General features: G+C 42.0%; 1 protein-coding gene across 1 annotated transcript in view; it reads left to right on the top strand.

Moving 5' to 3' along the window:
- FBXW8 (F-box and WD repeat domain containing 8) overlaps positions 1-19,228 on the top strand; it is a 114,146-nt gene that overhangs the window by 65,327 nt on the left and 29,591 nt on the right. Inside the window, exons 6-7 of the mRNA XM_022597934.3 lie at positions 509-705; positions 3,878-4,084. Of these exons, the coding sequence (XP_022453642.1) occupies positions 509-705; positions 3,878-4,084 (404 nt within the window). The remainder of the gene's footprint in view (positions 1-508; positions 706-3,877; positions 4,085-19,228) is intronic.

Genomic DNA, 19,228 nt, shown 5'->3' with positions numbered 1-19,228 from the left:
CATTTAGGTAGCTTCCAATCTTTTGACATAATTTAAAACGTAGTAACTATCTTATATACATTTGTGATTTGGTAGATATTATCAAATTGCCTCCAGAGTTAGTTGAAATAGTTCACATTCCTATGAAGAATTTAAGAGAAAGCCTGTTTCCCCATATCCTCAAAAACAAAACGTTTTATGAAATTTTTGTCTTTGTCAATTTGATTGGTGAAAAATAGTATCCTATTTTAGTTTTTATTTTTCTAATTGTGAGTGAATTTTTATATTTTTTAAATGTTTATATGTCAACTGCATTTCTTTTTCTATGAACACCATAGCACACTCATGTCCTTTGCTCACTTTTCAGTTGCTTTTTTCTTATTGAATCTTAGAAGCTCTTTATATATTAAGGAAATAGGCTCTTTGTTATATGTAATGCAGATTTTTTTTACCAATTTATTATTTATCTTTTATATTTTCTTTATGTTGCATGATTTAAAATTGTTACCTGAATTTTTTTTCTACATAGGATTTCTTAATATTTGGGATCTAAGGACTGGAAGGTATCCTATTCATCGTTTTGAGCATGATGCAAGAATACAAGCACTGGCCCTCAGCCAGGAAGATGCAACTGTTGCCACAGCTTCTGCTTTTGATGTCGTAATGTTACGCCCCAATGAGGAGGGATACTGGCAAATAGCTGCAGAATTTGAAGTTCAGAAACTGGTGAGCTTTTAGTCTGGTCATTTTATTTTTCATTCTTAGAATCTTTGGGTCTGATATAAACAGATAGTAATGATGTTGGCCGTGCTCATTCACTCAGGGCTTTCTGTGGGCCTCATGTCCATAAATCTCACAACAGCCTTGCAAAATAAGTAGTTGTATTTTCCTCATTTACCAAGCAGCCAATAAAATCTTAGAGCAGTGAATTGACTCGCCCCTGATAAGAAGTTGATTCTGACCTCAAGGCTGACATCGGGGTTGCAGTTTCTCATCACTGTGGTCCTCAGCCTCCTTCACATTAACAGAACGTTCACCCCTGGAAATCTGAGATCAGGATCTGGCCTGATACATAAGTGAAGATGAGTTCAGTGGTACCATCGCAGGCTATATGGGAAAGAAAGTTTCCATCCTACACTTTCTCCATCCGAAGATTTTCTCACTTGGCATTAAGGGTAACTCTTGAGTGAGTATAGATTCAAGTCAGTGTTAATCGGGTAGCCGTGTTCCATGACGTCGTGTGTGAAGCTCAGTTAACCTTACTAGTTCATTACATAGAGCCTGTTTCTGAGTTCACTTGTACATGAGCCTCAACATTTGCATGGTGGGAGATGATTTGGTGGTAAGAAGGAAGAGCTGAAATCTGTCTATGCTGAATTTGGATTTAATTTAAAGCAAACTTGATTTTGGCACTGGTGGGGGAGTGAACAGAAAAGCCAACGCTGAATAATGAATTGATGGCCTGACCTGGAACAAATCCTGTTCCTCTCCCTTTTCCCCTGGTGAAAATCTTGTTAGACATGAATAACTAAAAAGCCATGGCATCACTGCTTCACCTCTGTAAGCTGCTTGTGCCTCTAATGCTCAGCCTCTGCGGTTCTAGTGTAGTGTTCTCAAAACTGCCTGATGCTGTCTTCTTCTCTTGGGGTTTTATTAGAAAAATGTGAAAGTACCATATTTCTGTCTGTTCTCAAAACTACATAGTGCTTGTTATTTGGTTTCTGCCTAAAGAACACTGTAGATCAACAATAGCTATATGAACTCAGACAATTACTTGAGACGTGAGTCCCTTCAGAAAGTGCAAATCCGGCCTTGGCAATAAGGTGGCATCCTGGCATCGACCGGAAGCTTTTTGAAGTTGTTTACAGTTCCCAGAAGATGGCACAACCGCAGTCAGTCTGAGCCTCTTGGTCTATCACACATCCAGCATGAAGGTGAATTAAACGGCTAGACTGAGGGTGTTGATTTTAGGAAAGCAAGAAGTGATTTTTAGGATAGGGGAGAGAGGAATGAAGCGGCCATTGCTGGAGCCCTGTGTTATAACGCTCTTTATGTGTTATTTCTCACCCTGGATGAGGACTGGCCACAGAATGTACTGTCTCTGGAAAAGGCAGCCCCTGGCCCGGGCTGCTGGGCCATCTTTGTCTTCCTCAGATAGGCTCCCTGAATCACAGTGGCAGTGTTCCCAGGTTGGTAATACTGGCCTAGAACAGCTGTCCTTCGCGATGGGCCCTCGGCTGGGGATGTGGGGCCACTACTCACACTGTGGGTCCTCAGGGCTAGCAGAGCCACCCAGATGTTTACTCTCTCGAGCGCTTCTGGACAGTTCTCAGGATTCAGGTCTTTGAACTCGTTTGGCTTCTTGTCAGGGACCATGGATTTTCATAATCACATAGGTGGCTTACCTTCTGCTTCTGTACTCTCAGAATTTACTCAGGGAGGTGAAAACCCGACGTAAACTGCACTCGGGGGAAGCATGCCACTTAACGAACATAGGAAAGCAAGTTACTCTTAAAGGCAGCTCCTCATACCTACGCAGATTAGAGAAAGTAGTAGCAGTGATGCGGCCGGAGGACTGTGTGGCATAAAAGTGCTTGCAGTGGCCTTCCTACCCTAGGATGGCACTGAAACCGGGAGAAAGTAGATAACTCGGGTGCTTTTAACCTTTTAGCAACACATTTTTGCTATTTGCACAAATGTTAAAATGTGATTTCGGGGCTTCCCTGGTGGCGCAGTGGTTGAGAGTCCGCCTGCTGATGCAGGGGACGTGGGTTCGTGCCCCGGTCCGGGAAGATCCCACATGTCGCTGAGCGGCTAGGCCCGTAAGCCATGGCTGCTGAGCCCGCGCATCCGGAGCCTGTGCTCCGCAACGGGAGAGGCCACAACAGTGAGAGGCCTGCGTACCGCAAAAATAAATAAATAAAATGTGATTTTGGCTAATTTGGAACTGAGTGAATTTTATGTTATGTATTCAGTTTCTTGTGAAAAAAATAAAAACTTTTATTTTTGAATAGTTATTCTAGCCTCGTGGTTCAGAATTTAAAAAACACAATAAGGTTTACAGTAAGAATCTCCTTTCCACTCTGTCCCACAACTCATTTCCCTCCCTGAAGGCAGCCGTTGTTAGTTAGATTTGTGCACGTATAAGACAAGCGTGTCACAGGCTTCCTCTGCCCCACCTTTACACATAGTAGCACACTGTGAATCCTGTTACCTTGTTTTTTTCCCCCAAATTTATCTTAGAGGTGACCCCGTTTGTATGAGTTTATAAAGGTTGTCTTCCTGCTTTTTTCTGTGACCACATGGTATTCCAATACATGGATGTACTGTAAGTTATTTAATTAGTCCCTTAGTAAGGCATGTTTAGGGTTTTCTAGTTTTTAGCTATTGACCAAATAGTGCTACAGCAAATAATGTTGTACACAGTCGTTTTGCATAAATGTGTGTTTATTTGTAAATAAATTCCTAGAAGTGACTTGCTGTGTCAGAGCCTATGCTCATCTGACATTGTGTTAAGTGTTCCCAGATTTTGGACCAGATTACATCCCACCAACCTTAATGGGATCCATAAATGTGGTTGTCCCCTTTCCACTTCCAGCCCAATGTCTTATCAGACTAATTGATCTTTATTGATATGACAGATGAAAATGCTATCTTGGTGAATTTTCACCTTTTATTTCTCTTGTTAGGAGTGTGTTGTGTTTCTTTTACGATGAGCATCTTTTCATTTGTGTAGGAGCTGTGTTTCACTTCCTGTGAACTGGCCCTTGGCCCGTCTTTTTCTGTTGGGTTGCTGGTCTTCTCATTGATGTGTAGGAGGAATTGTGTATTTTTGAGCAAGTCAGGATGAATTGTAGGCGAGACCTGAAGGAGTAAAACGACTCTTATTCTTTAACAGGTTGACTACCTTGAAATAGTTCCAGATACTGGAAGATATCCTGTGGCCGTAGCCACTGCTGGAGATCTGGTATACTTGCTAAAAGCCGAAGACTCTGCCAGAACCCTCCATTATGTCTACGGGCAGCCTGTCACATGTCTAGATGTCTCCTCCAACCAGGCTGCTTTTGGTGTGAAGAGTCTGGGATGGGTGTACGAAGGAAACAAGGTACAAAAATAGCAAGATGTGCAATTAACAAAAAAGAACATGGATTTTATTTTTTTAAAGGCAATTTAAAAATTAAAGATCTCTAATATATTTTTAAAAGATGTGTTCAGGCAGTATATATCAGCCTGGTTAAAAAAAATTCAGGTAGTTCAAAATGATATAATATAAGTAATTGTTTTCTTTCTCTTCCCTTCCCCCAGCCCTACTCCACAGAAGAAACTATTAACAGTTCTTAGGTATCCATCTAGAAAATTTTAATGCATATATAGGTACATTTATACACTAAAAAACATACCTTTGTTGAAATGAGATCATAGTGTACATACTGTTCTGTGCCCAACGTTTTTATTCAGTAATGTACCCTGGAGAGCATTCCATGTGAGCTCCCTCTCCCTAGAATTCCAGCGATGCTTACAACCCGAAGTCTGCTTAACCAGTCTCCTCACTAGTGGGCATTTACGTTGCTTTCTCTGTTTGGGCTGTTATAGACAGCGCTACAGTGTGTGTTGCAACTTGTAAATCTCTAGGATAAATTGCTAGCAATTATGTTGTTTGGTCAGAGGGTTGATGGACATTGCCAAGTTGCCTTCTAAAAAGGTTGCATCAAAATTTACATTCTTATCCACAGTTTGTAAAAGTGCCTCTGATACTCTTTCAGCCAGAAACAAGGAGATAAGTTTTTAATTGAAATTCTTTGCATGATGACTCAATTTTATCACTACTTAGTATTTTACCATCCTGACTGCAGGCCAAGTACTTAGTCTTAAAGCTGACTTACAGAACTCTTTCTCTTCCAGTGGAATCGGGGGAGAGGGATAAAGGTTCGTTTTATTTTGCTTTTCCTCCAGTTTGCTGGGTCTTGACCCTGCTGGCAGTGGGTGTAACCCTGGGAAGGAACTTCTCTGAGCCAGCAGCTCCTCTGATGACGTCCTTCTCCCAAGGAAGGAGGCCCTTTTCACGTAGCAGTGTTGTGAACTGGAAAAGAGCCAGTCTCTGGATGCACACCGTCTGCGTTCCAGCTGCAGACCTACCACCTGCTACCCTGTGTGACCTTAAACAGGTTGCTTAACCCTCATTATGCCTCAGTTCCCTCATTTGTAAAAGGGAGTTCATAATGGTACCTACTTCACAGAATTGTAGGATTAAATGAAAACATATGTGTAAAGCTTTAAGCATAGTACCTGGCATTGGAGTTAACGATCACTGTGTGCTTCCTGTTCTTTCCAGCTCTCATAGTTTGAGTCTAGCCTCTGGTTGTGATTTTTACATCTTGTTTCTCCTACGCAGTCACCTGTAAGGTCAAATCTCACCTATCTAGGTGTTCACTGGTTTTGCAACATGGACTCCAATTATATGTGCTTCACCCAGGAAGCTAGATAAAGCCGTAGAAACTACATGTGGCTTAGTTTAGTCTCACTGTGAGAAGGGACCCCTTTGTGCTCAAGCTGGCCTGCTTCGCTGGAGCATAGTCAGCATATCTTAGCTGGAAAGTCTGTGATGAAGTCATTCCTGTGTTTTGTCTTCCCAGGACGTGGGGGGAAAGGGACAGCAGTTGGTTTCCTAAGGCAGTTTCCTTTCTTGGCCTTCGAAAACACTTTCTTTTCTGATCCCTGGTGAGCTCATTTGATGAGAGGAGAGAGACTGTTCGCTTTCTAATTTTTCATCCATCATGCTTTCAAGTTTCAGTTATCTCACTTATTTCTCGAGTTCTCAGTGTAGTGAGGTGATAGTTTATTTAATCCTAGCCTGGTTTAAATTTTTCATATTTTTAATAAACTTTTCACCTAACAGGTTCTATTTCTCTGACTTACCTGAGTGGATCTGTTTCTGTAGTGATACAGTTGCAGTGGATATATTTGAGAAACCAGTTAAAGGGATAGCTCAGCACAAAATTAGATTGGGAAAAAAAAAATAGACTGGGAGCATCCTTTAGGTGTTGATGTAAGTAAGCACTTTTTTGGATGCCTCTCAATATTTCCAACCCAATTAAAAAGCGTTAATTATAAGAATTAGCTGATTCTTATGTTAATTTGATAAAAATTCATTATTAAAAGTTTATAGTTCCTCTAATAACTTGTTAGCGGGTAGTTTTCATTGGTGTTTTAAAATTAAGAGTGGAAGTAAATTTGCTACAAGAATGTGTTTAAGTGCCTCTTTGAAATCTGACAGTAGCGTTTAGTCATGCAAGTATTTTGAGTATACCACCAAACCTTCAAACACTTGTGTGGGCGGATGGGTTGTTGTTAGTAGTGCTGGTGGTAACTGCATTGAGATGCTTTTCCAACATGAACACCACCCACTTGAACGTGAGGGAAGCCAAGCTTTAACTGTGAAACTTTCCTTATTTTTGCAGAGGTAGGACTTTCTGTCTGATTATGTTTAATGGATTTTCTGCTTCCTCAGAAAAACCAACATTTCTGTGTGAATTAAGCCATGTAATGGGTGGCTCTGTGAGATTTTAGTAGCATCCTGCCACCCCATAATGTACTGTCATAATTCTTAAGTCTTATGTGCAGGCTCTGTGTCACCTTGCTTGTGAGCTCCACGCTTTGGTCCTGTCGGTCTCCATCCGGCCTGGCGGCACGTTTTACTAGGTTGGTATGAGACTGGGAGCAGTAGAGTTTGCCTGGAGCTGTGTCCACGTGAGGGTTTGTGTCTGTGCCTCTGGGCCTGTATGTTTAGGATTCAGATGAAGGCTTTATGAGAACACAGAGTCTGGTTTCTCTTCCTTTATACCTGATACAGAACTGGGGGTTAGCTAAAGTCCACTGTTGATTAACTGTGATAAAAGCAGACATGAAGTTCAAATGTTGGTAATAGAATTTTAGTCAGGAACTGAAATTTCCCTGACCTGTAGGAGTATTTCAGCAGTGTTACTTTTGTTTACTTGGAAAATGTCTTTACACCATATGATGGTCACATTAGCATTTTATAGACACCACAGCTGTCTGAGCATCAGTCATAATGGTTCAGACGCATCCATTCGCACATCTACTAGCCAGCCTGCCATGTATTTATCGCGGAGAGTTACAGAGCACCAGTTGTGTCCTGGCGTTGGAGCACCAAAACAACATTGTGCACATGTTTCAGCAGACGGGTATTTGTCAAGCAACTTAGCTCTGTTAGTAAACATACTTAGTTTTCTAAGGAAATGAAACCAAGTAACTTAGCAGAAGTTTATCCATTTAATCTTAAGAAAAGTCTTGTGAATACAGCTGGTTCAGTCATTTCCAGCTCTGGTAGGAAGGCTCAGAGAAGGTGTTAGTGCTCTAACATTAGGGGCCACGCTTGGGTTTGCCGGCTTGTTCTTTCTTTGGCCACGTAAAGTTGTAGGAAAAAAAAAGGCTATTATCTATTTGCACTCTTTCTTAAAAGAGCAGATCTTTAAACATCTTTAAAAAAAAAAAAAGTATTTTTTGACTAGGTAATGCATTCACCTGATTCAGAAATCAAAAGACATGAAAGGAAGGGTGTGCAGTGGGATGACTCCTTCCCACTCTTTTCAACCTGCCACCCAGTTTCTCTTCCTGGAGCAGCTAAATCAGTGTTGCCAGTGTCTTGCACATCCTTCCAGAGATTTTTTATGCATATGTAAGCAAATTGTCCATACATGCCCTCAATCCCCTCTTTCTAAAAAATATAAATAGTAAAATACTCTATTTTTGTCCTGCCTCTTGCTTTTTTGTGCAACAGAATCTCTTAGAGATCGTTTCATCATTTCTTATAACATAATAAAGAACTTCCTGGTAGGTTTTATTTTTTGCAATTTTATGATATTGCACCTTGTAGTTGTACCTTAAGTAATTCTGCAACCCTACCCCCTATTGATGGATGTTAGCTTGCTCCCAGTCTTTTGCTATTGTGAACAACACTTGGTCCACATGAATGTATTTGTAGGATTAGTTCCTCAAAGTAAAGACTTGCTGGGTCAGAGGGTGCTGTGCCTTCATGATTTTGATAGCTGTTGCCCTCTATAGTAGGTGTTCCTTGGAAAGTGGAGGATGGCAGTGCATCCCATTCTCCTAGCAGTTCCTTAACATCTTTCCTCTCACAGGCTTTACAGAAGGGTCACAACAAAATGAGGCCAGAAGGAATAAACAGAGCTCTGTCTGGTCCTGCCTTCATTTAAGTTATTTTGTAGCTCTCTGCTTTGAGGATGAATGACCTCATCTAGAATCACATGCTTTACCTAGAATCAGTGCAGTGGGACTGACAGCCTTATCAGACCGCCATTAGGGTGGACAGAGCTACAGCACACACTGATATGTGCCCCTTCTCGGCTTGTTTGCTACCATTTGAGGGAGAACCCACGGTTCTTTAAAGACAGTAGGCTCATCTGCCTCTTTTTTGTAAAATGAGGAGGGTTGGACATGTGACTTTTGGTCTCCTGTCCAGCACCCACATTCCTTGATTCTTTTTTTTTTTAATTAATTAATTTATTTATTGGCTGCGTTGGGTCTTCGTTGCTGTGTGCAGACTTTCTCTAGTTGGGGTGAGCGGGGGCTACTCCTTGTTGTGGTGCGCGGGCTTCTCATTGTCGTGGCTTCTCTTGCTGTGGAGCATGGGCTCTAGGCGCGTAGGCTTCAGTAGTTGTGGCACGTGGGCTCAGTAGTTGTGGCTTGCGGGCTCTAGAGCTCAGGCTCAGTAGTTGTGGCGCATGGGCTTAGTTGCTCCGTGGCATGTGGGATCTTCCTCAGGCCAGGGCTCGAACCTGTGTCCCTTGCATTGGCAGGCAGATTCTTAACCACTGCGCCACCAGGGAAGCCCCCTTGATTCTTTAAGCAGTTAGGTGGTTTAAAGTTTTCCCTTTACCTGTGGAGTCGTGTTGAGCTGGTCTGTCCTTGGAGGCTATTTGGGAGCTGAGGGTTTCTGAAATGGATTGAGGAACCCATTGCTCTCCTGTTACTTCTCTAACGGGATCTCCTAAGGGCCATGCTTATTGCTGGCAGGAATGATTGGGCAGGAAATTGTTTGGTACTTTTTCATCAATTCCTGTGTCTTTCTGGGCAAGGGGTATGTGGTGAGAAGGGCTGCTTGAACGTCTTTTACTTTTAGATGAAAATGGACTCTTAAGTGTTGACGTTGCATTCTTGGGTTCTCACACTTCAGTGGCATAAATGATCTTAAAGGTAGTCGTTGCTAAGTGGCACATGATTGTAAACGAAAACAAATGGAATAGCAGTTACTCTGGCCTCATCTCTTCATCATGTTGCAGGGCAAAGATCAGTGTCAACTCTCTTAATGTGGCCCTTTGTGCCCAAATAGCCCTTTAAAGTTTGTTTTTAGTCTCATACTTCCTGAATCTGTCAAAAATACTTCTACCCATGAAAACGTTTTTATGATGCTAATCATCTTTATTAATTCTTTTGCTGCCTGAATTAAATTTTGCTCTCAGAGGTGGAGGGTTAGGAGATAGAATTGCCTCATTTAAGAGCATTATGTTGACGATGAGTCTCATGCCTCATAAAGGAAGAGAGAGACCCACTTACAGCTCTCAGCGTCATTCTGTGTATTTGGACATATTTCCTAATTTAGTTCTGAAGTGCTTGGCATTCGGTGGCAGATTGTATTTAGCAGCACGCGGCACGCATCCTAATCAGGGTGACGTGAGTGAAGTAATCCAGGAGGCTGGGGTGTGTTTGACAAGGACACTGGCTTGGCGCTGCTGCCTCAGCTTACATCACGCTGGAAAATAATTGCTAACGTCTCTTAGGATAATCATTCCCTGTACGCGGACGTGAAAAGACTCTGGATTGGTTATTGCACTCGTCACAAGTTGAAATACCTGTCTGGAAGAGCCTTTGGGATCAAAGGCTCATGGATTCTGGCACCATTCTCCATACCTACACCAGAATATGAAATCCATCTTTCCTTTTCTTCAAGGTTCCATTCCAGAGGAGAACTAAAAACTGTATTTTACAAGCAGGATGAATAATTTGAAATTGAAAGTTCACAAAGTAAATAAGTATCTCATTTCCTCTTCACTTTCACCTTAAACCTTTAACATTTTTCATATTTATTTACTTTTTGCTTGGAAAAGTTTAAGAAAATAGCTCTTGGAGACCAGTTTTCTGGGTTGTTGAGTGATGTTGACTACCAAAGGGTCCACTTTTGTTGCTAACGTTGCTGTCATTGTGAACGACTGCTTACTGAACACACACTATTTGCTGGATATCTGACCGTGCTGCAAACAGGGATGTCTCAAACGTGACATCCACGTCGGGGCTTACCTCCTCGTGGGCTTTAACCGCAACTTAGTGATACAGAGGTGGTTTTCTCCATGTTGAGATGGACATGAGGTCGTAGGGAGACCTTCATGGTTAATTTGCTGAATTCCAAAGTACTGAAAAGTTATACAGGTAAATACGTAGATGAGGATTGAATATTCATATGCATTTTGTACATGTTTTAATATTAAAATGTATCAGTGGTAAGAGATTGGTTCAAGGTGGCGGAGTAGAAGGACGTGCACTCACTCCCTCTTGGGAGAGCACCGGAATCACAACTAACTGCTGAAGAGTCATCGACAGGAAGACACTGGAACTCACCAGAAAGATACCCCATATCCAAAGACAAAGGAGAAGCCGCAATGAGATGGTAGGAGGAGCGCAATCACAATAAAATCAAATCCCATAACCGCTGGGGGGGTGACTCACAAACTGGAGAACACTTATACCACAGAAGTCCACCCACTGGAGTGAAGGTTCTGAGGCCCACGTCAGGCTTCCCAACCTGGGGGTCCGGCAACGGGAGGAGGAATTCCCAGAGAATCAGACTGTGAAGGCTAGCAGGATTTGATTGCAGGACTTCGACATGACTGGGGGAAACAGAGACTGCACTCTTGGAGGGCACACACAAAATAGTGTGTGTGTCAGGACCCAGGGGGAAGGAGCAGTGACCCCCATAGGAGACTGAACCAGACCCACCTGCTGGTATTGGAGGGTCTCCTGCAGAGTTGGGGGGCGGCTGTGGCTCACCATGGGGACAAGGACACTGGCAGCAGAAGTTCTGGGAAGTACTCCTTGCTGTGAGCCCTCCTGCGGTCTGCCATTAACCCCACCAAAGAGCCTGTAGGCTCCATTGCTGGGTCATCTCAGGCCAAACAACCAGCAGGGAGGGAACTCAGCCCCACCCATCCGCAAACAATCAGATTAAAGTTTTACTGAGCTCTTCCCACCAGAGCAACACCCAGCTCTACCCACCACCACTCTCTCCCATCAGGAAGCTGGCAGAAGCCTCTTAGATAGCCTCATCCACCAGAGGGCAGACAGCAGAAGCAAGAAGAACTACAATCCTGCAGCCTGTGGAACGAAAACTGCATTCACAGAAAGATAGACAAGATGAAAAGGCAGAGGGCTATGTACCAGATGAAGGAACAGATAAAACCCCAGAAAAACAACTAAATGAAGTGGAGACAGGCAACCTTCCAGAAAAAGAAGTGAGAATAATGATAGTGAAGATGATCCAGGACCTCAGAAAAAGAATGGAGGCAAAGATCAAGAAGATGCAAGAAATGTTTAACAAAGACCTAGAAGAATTAAAGAACAAACAAACAGAGATGAACAATACAATAATTGAAATGAAAAATACACTGGAAGGAATCAGTAGCAGAATAACTGAGGCAGAAGAACGGATAAGTGACCTGGAAGACAGAATGGTGAAATTCACTGCCGTGAAACAGAATAAAGAGAAAAGAATGAAAAGACAGCCTAAGAGACCTCTGAGACAAAATTAAATACACCAACATTCGCATTATAGGGGTTCCGGAAGGAGAAGAGAGAGAGAAAGGACTCGAGAAAGTATTTGAAGAGATTACAGTCGAAAACTTCCCTACCATGGGAAAGGAAATAGCCACCCAAGTCCAGGAAGCAAAACCCAAGGAGAAACACGCCAAGACACATAGTAATCAAATTGACGAGAAGCCGAAGAAAAATTATTAAAAGCAACAAGGGAAAAATGACAAGTAACATACAAGGGAACTCCCATAAGGTTAACAGCTGATTTCTCAGCAGAAACTCTACAAGCCAGAAGGGGGAGTGGCATGACATATTTAAAGTGATGAAAGGGAAGAGCCTACAACCAAGATTACTCTACCCGGCAAGGATTTCATTCAGATTCGAGGGAGAAATCAAAAGCTTTACAGATAAGCAAAAGCTAAGAGAATTCAGCACCACCAAACCAGCTCTACAGCAAACGCTAAAGGAACTTCTCTAAGTGGGAAACACAAGAAGAAAAAGACCTACAAAAACAAACCCAAAACAATTAAGAAAATGGTCATAGGAACATACATATCGATAATTACCTTAAACGTGAATGGATTAAATTCTCCAACCAAAAGACACAGGCTTGCTGAATGGATACAAAACCAAGACCCATATATATGCTGTCTACAGGAGACCCACTTCAGACCTAGGGACACATACAGACTTAAAGTGAGGGGATGGGAAAACATATTCCATGCAAATGGAAATCAAAAGAAAGCTGGAGTAGCAATGCTCATATCACATAAAATAGACTTTAAAATAAAGAATGTCACAAGAGACAAGGAAGGACACTACATAATGATCAAGGGATCAATCCAAGAAGATAATTATATATGCACCCAACATAGGTGCACCTCAATGCATAAGGCAACTGCTAACAGCTATAAAAGAGGAAACTGACAGTAACACAATAATAGTGGGGGACTTTAACACCTCACTTTTACACCAATGGACAGATCATCCAGACAGAAAATAAGGAAACACAAGCTTTAAATGACACAATAGACCAGATAGATTTAATTGGTATTTATAGGACATTCCATCCGAAAACAGCAGATTACACTTTCTTCTCAAGTGCACACGGAACATTCTCCAGGATAGGTCACATCTTGGGTCACAAATCAAGCCTTGGTAAATTTAGGAAAATTGAAATCATATGAAGCATCTTTTCTGACTACAATGCTATGAGATTAAAAATCAATTACAGGGGGAAAAAATGTGGAAAACACAAACACATGGAGGCTAAACAATATGTTACTAAATAACCAAGAGGTCACTGAAGAAATCAAAGAGGAAATCAAAAGATACTCAGAGGCCAATGACAACAAAAACACAATGATCCAAAACCTATGGGATGCAGCAAAAGCAGTTCTAAGAGGGAAGTTTATAGCAATACAACCTCACGAAAGAAGAAAAATGTCAAACAATCTCCACTCACACCTAAAGGAACTAGAGAAAGAAAAACAAACAAAACCCAAAGTTAGTAGGAGGAAAGAAATCATAAAGATCAGAGCAGAAATAAATGAAATAGAAACAGAAAACAATAGCAAAGATCCATAAAACTAAAAGCTGGTTCTTTGAGAAGATAAACAAAATTGATAAAGCATTAGCCAGACTCATCAAGAAAAAGAGGGAGAGGACTCAAATCAATAAAATTAGAAATGAAAGTTACAACAGACACCGCAGAAATACAAAGCATCCTAAGAGACTACTACCAGCAAGTCTATGCCAATAAAATGGACAAACTGGAAGAAATGGACAAATTCTGAGAAAGGTATAACCTTCCAAGACTAAACTGGGAAGAAACAGAAAATATGAACAGACCAATCACAAGTAATGAAATTGAAACTGTGATTAAAAATCTTCCAGCAAACAAAAGTCCAGGACCAGATGGCTTCACAGGTGAATTCTATCAAACATTTAGAGAAGAACTAACACCCATCCTTCTCAAACTCTTTCAAAAAATTGCAGAGGAAGGAACACTCCCAAACTCATTCTGTGAGGCCACCATCACCCTGTTACCAAAACCAGAGATACTACAAAAAGAGAAAATTACAGACCAATACCACCGATGAATATAGATGCAAAAATCCTCAACAAAATCCTAGCAAACAGAATCCAACAACACATTAAAAGGATCATACACCATGATCAAGTGGGATTTATCCCAGGGATGCAAGGATTCTTCAACATATGCAAATCAGTGTGATACACCACATTAACAGATTGAAGAAGAAAAACCATATGATCATCTCAATAGATGCAGAAAAGCTTTTGACAGAATTCAACACCCATTCATGATAAAAACTCTCCAGAAAGTGGGCGTAGAGGGAACCTACCTCAAAATAATAAAGGCCATATACGACAAACCCACAGCAAACATCCTTCTCAATGGTGAAAAACTGAAATCATTTCCTCTAAGATCAGAAATAGGACAAGGATGTGCACTCTGGCCACTATTATTCAACATAGTTTTGGAAGTCCTAGCCATGGCAATCAGAGAAGAAAAAGAAATAAGAGGAATACAAATTGGAAAAGAAGAAGTAAAATTGTCACTGTTTGCAGATGACATGATACTATACATAGAGAAGCCTAAAGATGCCACCAGAGAACTACGAGAGCTAATCAATGAATTTGGTAAAGTAGTAGGATACAAAATTAATCCACAGAAATCTCTTGCATTCCTATATACTACCATGAAAGATCAGAAAGAGAAATTAAGGAAACAATCCCATTCGCCATTGCAACAAAAAGAATAAAATACCTAGGAATAAACCCACCTAAGGAGGTAAAAGACCTGTACTCAGAAAACTATAAGACACTGATGAAAGAAATCAAAGATGACACAAACAGATGGAGAGATGTACCATGTTCTTGGATAGGAACAATCAATATTGTGAAAATGACTATACTACCCAAAGTAATCTACAGATTCAATGCAATCCCTATCAAATTACCAATGGCAGTTTTTACAGAACTAGAACAAAAAATCTTAAAATTTGTATGGAGACACAAAAGACCCCAAGTAGCCAAAGCAGTCTTGAGGGAAAAAAACGGAGCTGGAGGAATCAGACTCCCTGACCTTAGACTGTACTACAAAGCTACAGTAATGAAGACAATATGGTCCTGGCACGAAAACAGAAATATAGATCAGTGGAACAGGATAGAAAGCCCAGAGATAAACCCACACACCTATAGTGAACTAATCTATGACACAAAGGAGGCAAGGATATACAATGGAGAAAAGACAGTGTCTTCAATAAGTGGTGCTGGGAAAACTGGACAGCTACGTGTAAAAGAATGAAATTAGAACACTCCCTAACACCATACACAAAAATAAACTCAGAATGGATTAAAGACCTAAATGTAAGGCCAGACACTATCAAACTCTTAGAGGAAAACATAGGCAGACACTGTATGACATAAATCACAGCAAGATCCTTTTTGACCCACCTGCTAGAGAAATGGAAATAAAAACAAAAGTAAACAAATGGGACCTAATGAAACTTAAAAGCTTTTGCACAGCAAAGGAAACTATAAACAAGATGAAAAGAGAACCCTCAGAATGGGAGAAAATGTTTGCAAACGAATCAATGGACAAAGGACTAATCTTCAAAATATACAAACAGCTCATGAAGCTCAATATTAAAAAAAGAAACAACCCAATGAAAAAATGGGCAGAAGACCTAAATAGACATTTCTCCAAAGAAGACATACAGATGGCCAAGAGGCACATTGAAAACTGCTCAACATCACTAACTATTAGAGAAATGTAAATCAAAACGGCAATGAGGTATCACCTCACACTGGTTAGAATGGGCATCTTCAGAAAATCTACAAACAAATGCTGGAGGGGGTGTGGAGAAAAGGGAACCCTCTTGCACTGTTAGTCGGAATGTAAATCGATAACAGCCACTATGGAGAACAGTCTGGAGTTTCCTTAAAAAAGTAAAAATAGAAGATACCATATGACCCAGCAATCCCACTACTGGGCATATACCCAGAGAAAACCATAATTCAAAAAGACACATGTACCACAGTGTTCACTGCAGCAGTGTTTACAATAGCCAGGACATGGAAGCAACCTATATGCCCATTGACAGACAAATAGATAAAGAAGATGTGGTACATATATACCATGGAATATTACTCAGCCATTAAAAGGAACGAAATTGGATCATTTGTAGAGACATGGATGGACCTAGAGACTGCCATACAGACTGAAGTAAGTCAGAGAGAGAAACACACATGTCATATATTAATGCGTATATGTGGAATCTGGAAAAATAGTACAGATGAACCGGTTTGCAGGGCAGAAATAGAGACACAGATGTAGAGAACAAACGTACGGACACCAAAGGGGAAAGTGGAGGGGTGGCGGTGGTGGGATGATTTGGGAGGTTGGGATTGACATGTATACGCTGATGTGTATAAAATGGATGACTAATAAGAACCTGCTGTATAAAAAAAATAAATAGAATGTATCAATAATTGATATAATTGTTAGTGTATTGTTGATAATGAATAGTTTTCACATGTTGTGAAAACCCTGAAATGCCTCCATAGAGCCCCAAGGGCTTCTCAAGACAATGTCTCTGACTTAGAGACCTTTGAGGACCCGACCACCTCTGATATTCTCTACAACCATGACGGGTGATTCTGCAAAAACTATTTCTTAGAACGCTGCCACTTCTTGTAGAAGCTAAGAGTGCTTCAGGATCTCCAGCGATCCTGAGCTACTCCTGGGAGGGAGTGATGGAAGTTATAGAAAGTGAATATAGGGAAAAGTATTTTCAGCTAAGTCGGGTAGTGGTATAACCACTGGGGACTTGGAGTCAGATAAGCCCTAGGCAAGCTGCTTACGTGCCTCAGGCTTCCCATTTGGAAATGGGAGAATACCTGGGGAAAGGAGGTAATGTGCTTATGGCTGGTGCTCAAGACTTGTTAGGCGCCTCCTTCACCTCCCCATCCCCACCAGCTTTGGGGTCAGGTCAGAGTTCATCAGGAAATCCTGGGCAAGGGAGCAGTCCAGGCAGAGGCACCAGGCCTGGAGGAGGGTTTCTGGGGGGCCAGGAAGTATTGCTGGGGTGGTCCAGGCGGGCTGGAGCATAGGTGCCGTGGGCTGGTGTGGGAGCTGTGCTAAAGCCATACCTGCTAGGAGTCATTTTCCTGAGAGTTGTTTTACAAGAATACATTTAGAATAGGAAGGGCTGGGGGAATTCAACTTTTTGCAGGATGAATGCAGTTAAATTAATGTGAATGCTGAGTCACTTCGTGTATGGTCACTTTGAGATGTGGAGTCTCATTGGAGAGGGCCGGCACTGTGTCTTAAGTATCTTTTGTCTTCGCTCACACTGGTGTAGTTTTTGTATCTCATGACACGTGTATCGTTTTCTAATTTCTAAAAACATTGATCAGAATTCTAGAAGCACTGAGCAAGTTTTTACAAGACCATTACATTGACATATATGATGATCATTTCCTTTTTTCTCATGTGCCTTTAAAAAAAAATTTAATTAATTTATTTTTGGCTGCATTGGGTCTTCGTTGCTGCACGCGGGCTTTCTCTTGTTGCAGCAAGCAGGGGCTACTCTTTGTTGCAGTGTGCAGGCTTCTCGTTGCGGTGGCTTCTCTTGTTGCAGAGCACGGGCTGTAGGTGCATGGGCTTCAGTAGTTGTGGCACGATGGCTCAGTAGTTGTGGCTCGTGGGCTGCAGAGCGCAGGCTCAGTAGCTGTGGCACCTGGGCTTAGTTGCTCCGTGGCATGTGGGATCTTCCCGGACCAGTGCTTGAACCCGTATTCCCTGAGTTGGCAGGTGGATTCTTAACCACCGTGCCACCCGGGAAGCCCTCATTTGTCTTTTGAATTAAGCTTAGAATTTTATATAGGGCCTAATTTTTCTAATGGCTTTCCTGATTACTTATGTGGGATTTCCATCCAGGTTTACCGTTCCATACCCATGGGAGAGTGTGACCTTGGAGTTGATCTTGGCGTTTATTTCACTCTTTGAATAGGTGGCTTTGGCTTCTTTGTGCCAGATGAGCAGCAACTAGTTTGTTAGGGTTAAAAATCAGCTCGTTTTTCAGTTAATGAAGATCACTGGGGCCTGTTGGAAATGTTTACCTTTGCTCTATAATCAGTAGCAGTAACACTGTAGAATAGGCTGCAGGCTTTCCACGTGTATATATCCAGACAGTTGAGACAGATGGTGTTGGTTTGATAGAGGGTAGGAGAAGAGGGCACACAGAAAATGGCCTGAGTGAGTTTGAATTTCACAATATTTAAGACATTTTATTGTTTTCAAGTACACGTAGCAGCTTAAACTAACAAAAATTACAAAGTAGAGGGCTTTTGCTTTTTATTCAATATGTAGATGAAAATGATTTTTTAATTTACCCGGCACTTCAGTCTATAAGGCACTGTGTTAGAGTGGGTTTATAATTAACTTATCAGTTACTGAGTTGCAGATGAGTTCTTCTAATGGACGCAAAGTTAACTCTCTTAAGCGTCCTCTCAGTGTGTTATTAATTTACAGGGTAAATCCAGTTTTGTACATAGTCAAAGGAAAACCCCAGCTCAGTCCACATTTGAGCAATCACATTCCAGATGAAGGGACTCGGGAGGTTTTCAGTGGGTCACAGTGAGGCCAGGAATCGTCTGAATGTGCCACATAGGGGAAGCAGTTCTGCCGTGACCTGGGTTCTGACCGTCTCCTGCTGCAGGTGGTCCATTGATATGGGACTGACCAACTGGACCAGGACCGAATTCAATACCCACATTTCTTTGGATCTTTCTAGGTTAGGACCTCTGGCCCAGGCTCTGCCTGTTCCCCTGGGTGGCCTCTCTGGACTGCGGAGTTTCCTTAGGGTGTGAACTCCTATCTCATGTTCCACAATAAGTTTTAAAGCATATGTTGAAAATGACATGAGAATACTTCTTCCCCAGCACCCCCCTCCTTCACCTGCCCCTGCCCTTTCCCCACCTTTGGTCTCTTGTACCACCTGTCAGTGTCCCTCCTCATGGTCCCTTTCAGATTTTGTCGGAGCAGTGGCTGCGTGCCAAGGACTGTGGGTGACTCGCTGGTGCGCACCTTCTGCCTGGCCTTCCAGACCCTGGAGAGTCAGCCTGCCACTCTCCACCCTGCACCTGCAAAAGGAGCCTGTGCAGTCCAGAATATGCCATGTTTATTCCGGACTAGCAACAGCATTCCCTCTTCCCCTCCTGTCCCTCCATGTCCTTTCAGGAAAGGTCCATCCAGGGTCCCACTTATCAGAAGAAGCCTTCCCAACTGTTGTGGCTCTCAGTGAACACCTCCCTTCCCTTACACTTACAGTACACAGGGTCTGCATCTCACCTTGCCTTACTGTTACTGCCCAGCGCT

The sequence above is a fragment of the Delphinapterus leucas genome, chromosome 14 (genome assembly GCF_059928025.1).
Source record: "Delphinapterus leucas isolate spDelLeu-1000000601 "Yukka" chromosome 14, BTC_Dleu_Yukka2, whole genome shotgun sequence".
Lineage (NCBI taxonomy): Eukaryota > Metazoa > Chordata > Mammalia > Artiodactyla > Monodontidae > Delphinapterus > Delphinapterus leucas.
The sequence above is the reverse complement of the archived record's forward strand: the minus strand, read 5'-3'. Positions and strand labels throughout refer to the sequence as shown.